General features: G+C 48.9%; 1 protein-coding gene across 1 annotated transcript; it reads left to right on the forward strand.

Moving 5' to 3' along the window:
* Positions 1-1,479: 1,479 nt before the first annotated feature.
* Positions 1,480-2,028, forward strand: FIBRA_08435 (uncharacterized protein; the record flags this gene model as incomplete). Its single annotated transcript, XM_012330086.1, has 1 exon — positions 1,480-2,028. The coding sequence occupies one exon, from the start codon at positions 1,480-1,482 to the stop codon at positions 2,026-2,028; it is 549 nt and encodes a 182-aa protein (XP_012185476.1).
* Positions 2,029-4,134: the final 2,106 nt, after the last annotated feature.

The following is a 4,134-nucleotide window of genomic DNA, read 5'->3' on the forward strand; positions in this document are numbered from 1 at the left end:
TGTTCTTGATCATCAGCATAGTCACCAATATCCTCTTCTCCATTACTGTCTGGTACTTGAAGTAATGTGAGTGAGCACTCTATACTCAAACTTGAGTACTTACCAGCACCTTCTAGACTGTGTACACGCATGTGCTGATGCACATTGGTAGTATTAGTCTGGGGGAGCTCCTCAGTACCAAATGAGTGGGCATTTGGGATCGCTTCCTGGTACAGTGCCAAGCTCTATCAGCTGCTATCCACAAGAAGGGATAAGATAAAAAATTCACCTTGATCTTCCACTTTGGAGCCTCAGTCTTGTAAGCCCAAGTGTGCGCACTCAGATTCATCTTGCAGCTTGCCGTTGGATCTGTAGGTGGTTTGGAGGCTGCCCGAGTGGAGCTATGGCCACTTGAGGCAGCAGTGATTGATCTTATAGAGCCCTGAGAGACAAGTGAGCAATAACACAGCATTATCTATAATAAAAACTCACACTCATAGAGGTCCGGGGGTGCATAACCTCAGGAGAGTGAGTGTGGTTGTGGGTGTCATCTTGGGGGTCCTAATGATAGTCAGTTATGCATTAGGTATATGCAAAGGAAGACTTACACTCTGGTTGCACATGAACCCATCAGATACTGTGTGGGCGCGCTGGTGGCTGCCAAGAGTCTGGTGAAGTGGCTGGGGTTTGGGCCGAGACAATACTGGACTAGCCAGAGGGCCAGAGGGACGCAAGGGTGCCAGGACAGATACAAAGGGCAAAATGCTTGCGGGATTGGTTCTTGTCTGCCATGGGAAAGATGACTAGAGTAGTGGCTGTGCACAAGAGAGAAGGAGAAATTATATGAGTGGGCAGAGCTCAGGCACATCTTCAGGTTAACACTCACCAAGGTATTGGTGTAGCACCTGAAGCAAAAGTCCCCTTGTGACATCTTAGCCACTAAGCTACAATCAGCAACGCCATACTGCAGCTGTGAAGTGATTTACGGTCAGCAAGTGCAAATGTGAAATATAAGTATGCTTTTGCCTTTGCCTAGTGCTGCTACAGACTGCTTGTTTGACAGCCAAGATCCGATGCGATGTTGGCCAGGCAGTACGGTGAGTGACAAGCTACTTGAATGTGGCGAGTAGCTGCCCGAACACAGCGGGCAGGTATCACTGCTCTTGTGGAGATGGTGTCGCTACTCGAATGCGGCAAGTAGGTGTCACTGTTCTTGCGGAGAAGGTGTCGCTACTCTAACATGGTGAGTAGGTGTCACTGCTCTCGCGGAGAAGGTATCACTGCCTGAATGCGGTAGAAAGGTGTTACTGCTTTCGCAGAGAAGGTGCCGCTGCCCGAACGCGGTAGGAAGGTGTCACTGCTCTCGTGGAGAGCAGGTGTGCCTGTCTGCAGCAGCAGACTGGTGCAGTACCCGAGGTCCATGACCGCATGTTCAGGCAGGTTGGTCTCGTTAAAACATTCTTTTTTTAGCCTTATTGCGTTCTCATACAGCCACTTTCAATGTCATTCATCACTCAAAGGGTGCCAGGCGCTCTGCGCACGCGCATGACAGGCTACCTTGAGGTGCTCCTCCGCCAGTCAGCATTCTGGGTGCCCGCGGGCGAGGGGATGTGGCCCGCACACAGGGTGGGCATTGCGGTGATCACACCAACGGAGCCTGTGGAGCGCGGCGTGCAGCTGTTGCTGCTGTTTCTGCCCACGGGCCATGGTGTGATGCCGCAGGTGCTGGAGGGGCTGTCTGTGCACGGTGTTGTGGGCAACTTGAGGAAGCCGGACATGATCAAGTCTGCAGCGAATGCATGCAGACTGTGCAGCGCAGATGTGTCTGGTGCGAGCGAGGCAGAGGTCATTGACGATGTCCGGGAAAGCTGCAGGTCAGAGTCGGTGTCCAACTCTGACTCTGAATTGGATTTGAACTCGGCGACAGACCCGGCATCGGATAGGTCGAGGTCAGCGGCATCGTCGCCTGGAGAAGTATCAGCCATGGCCTCGCAGGCACAATACAAACGAAGCCACTCACCATTGCGCTATATCAGGAAGCAATCCTAAATGCCTGCTCATTTGGTACTGAGGAGCCCCCCCAGACTAATACTACCAATATACATCAGTGCATGCATTGATAGGCCCACATAGCGCATGGGTGCACCTCGAGTTGAACTCAACATTAGAAGCATTCGAAGCTTCCACCTTTAGAGAAGCCTGCAATACCTTAACACAAAAACACCTTTGAGCAAAGCCCGTTCTTCAACATCTTCAAAGCTTTGCAATCTCACTATGATCCGATTGGGATCTTTTGGTGGCAGCTTTATTCCGGGGGCTCAACTTCAAGGACAAAACCCCATCATCCAGAGACTGAGACATAGGATACAGGGCCATCGGGTAAACCTTTAGGTCAGTGCGCTTAGGTTGCAATGCCAAGACTTGCAACAGCCAGGCCTCCAAGACTAGCAGAATGTAGCACGCGGGACAGGAGTCAAAACTAATGGAGTCATCGGATGGGAGTAGGAAGGATATCGGGATTGTTAGGCATAGTCAGGGCAGTAGAGGTGGTGACTCGGGAGGTTCGGGCAGGATGAGGGATATTTAAGAGTGGTTTTGCATGATTGTAACACAGCACTCAGCCCCTAGTAGCAAGACTCACACAGAATCACATCCCCCACTCAGCAGAGCTCAGTCCAGCTTCAAACTTCTTTGAAGTGTTGCATCTCCCTACAAACTACAACTACAACCCTCTGAACTACGCCTATGACCTTCAAACCGCGTCCCATCCCAGTATACCCCACTTCAAAGCACACCTCCGCGTACAGCTAAGTACTCCAAAGTTCTGTTCCTACACCTGATCTTTGAATGAGACTCATGTATCTGCGATTGAGTTGCACTTCGCCTTCGAGTCATCCAGCCAGTTCCCTTTTTACCTTCCCTCCACTTCTACAAGAAGTTGGAGTGTTTGGACGGTCCAAAACAGTCTCGTGACACCATCCCGAGAAAACATAGTGAAGTCATCACCGTTCAAGTGAGCTATCAGAACTACAAGCCCTCACCCTCATCAGCTTCCCCGAGAAACAGAAACTTACCCTCTTCTTCGCACCCCCTGAGTTAGGGTTAGGTTTCCCAAGGTTGCATCAGCGTGTGCACAGTCCAGAAGGTGCCAGTAAGTACTCAAGTTTGAGTATAGAGTACTCACTCACACTACTTCAAGTACTGGACAGTAATAGAGAAGAGGAGATTGGTGACTATGCTGATGATCAGCACGCCCCCACATTCAGCCAAGTAGTCCAAAGTTCCAACCCTACCTTAAACAAGACTCAAGAATCATGAATTGAATCATATTTTGTGTTCAAGTTGTCACACCAGTTCCCCTTCACCTCCCTTCACTTCTACGTAGAAGTTGAAGTATTTGGATGGTCTGAGACAGCCTCATGATACCATCCCAAGAGACATAGTGAAGCCCTTGCTGTATGAGCAAGCTATCAAAACTACAAGCCCTCACCCCTATCAGCTTCCCTGAGAAACAGAAATTCACCCTCTACTTTGCACCCCCTGAGTTAGGGTTAGGTTTCCTGAGGTTGCATCAGCACATGAACCTGTCAGATACTGTCTGGGCACACTGGTGGCTGCCAAAAGTCTAGTGAAGTGATTGGGGTTTGGGCCAAGATGATACTGTGCCAGCTAGAGGGCCAGAGGTATGCAAGGGTGCCAGGACAAGTACAAAGAACAGACACTTGTGGGATTGATTCTTTGTGTTGCAGAGTCAAACTAAGCTAGAGAGATCATATCAGTTTGCAGAACTGTTAGTCTGATTGTGTGCTTGAGTGTATTGAAATATAAATGTGGCAATAAACCTTACCTGTGTTGACTAGACACAAGGCAAGTAAGAAGGACTTGAGTTGTCTTGTAAGTCTGTGAAGACTCTAAGATAAGGATGAGAGAGAGAAAAAAGCACTGTCATTAAGCATTCTACCTGGGGGTTTATATACACAGGGAGCACTACATGTACAAACAATTAGATAATAAATCTAAAGTGGTGCTATACACTAATCATGAGTCAGCTGCTAAATGGATAGTAATCTCCAGGAAGCTGACAACAGATATCAAGGAATGTGTTATATCTGCTGATATTGTAGAACAATAGACACAGCTAGATCCAGCCAGACT

Source organism: Fibroporia radiculosa, assembly GCF_000313525.1.
Source record: "Fibroporia radiculosa TFFH 294 genomic supercontigs, scaffold259, whole genome shotgun sequence".
In the NCBI taxonomy this organism is placed as follows: Eukaryota; Fungi; Basidiomycota; class Agaricomycetes; order Polyporales; family Fibroporiaceae; genus Fibroporia; species Fibroporia radiculosa.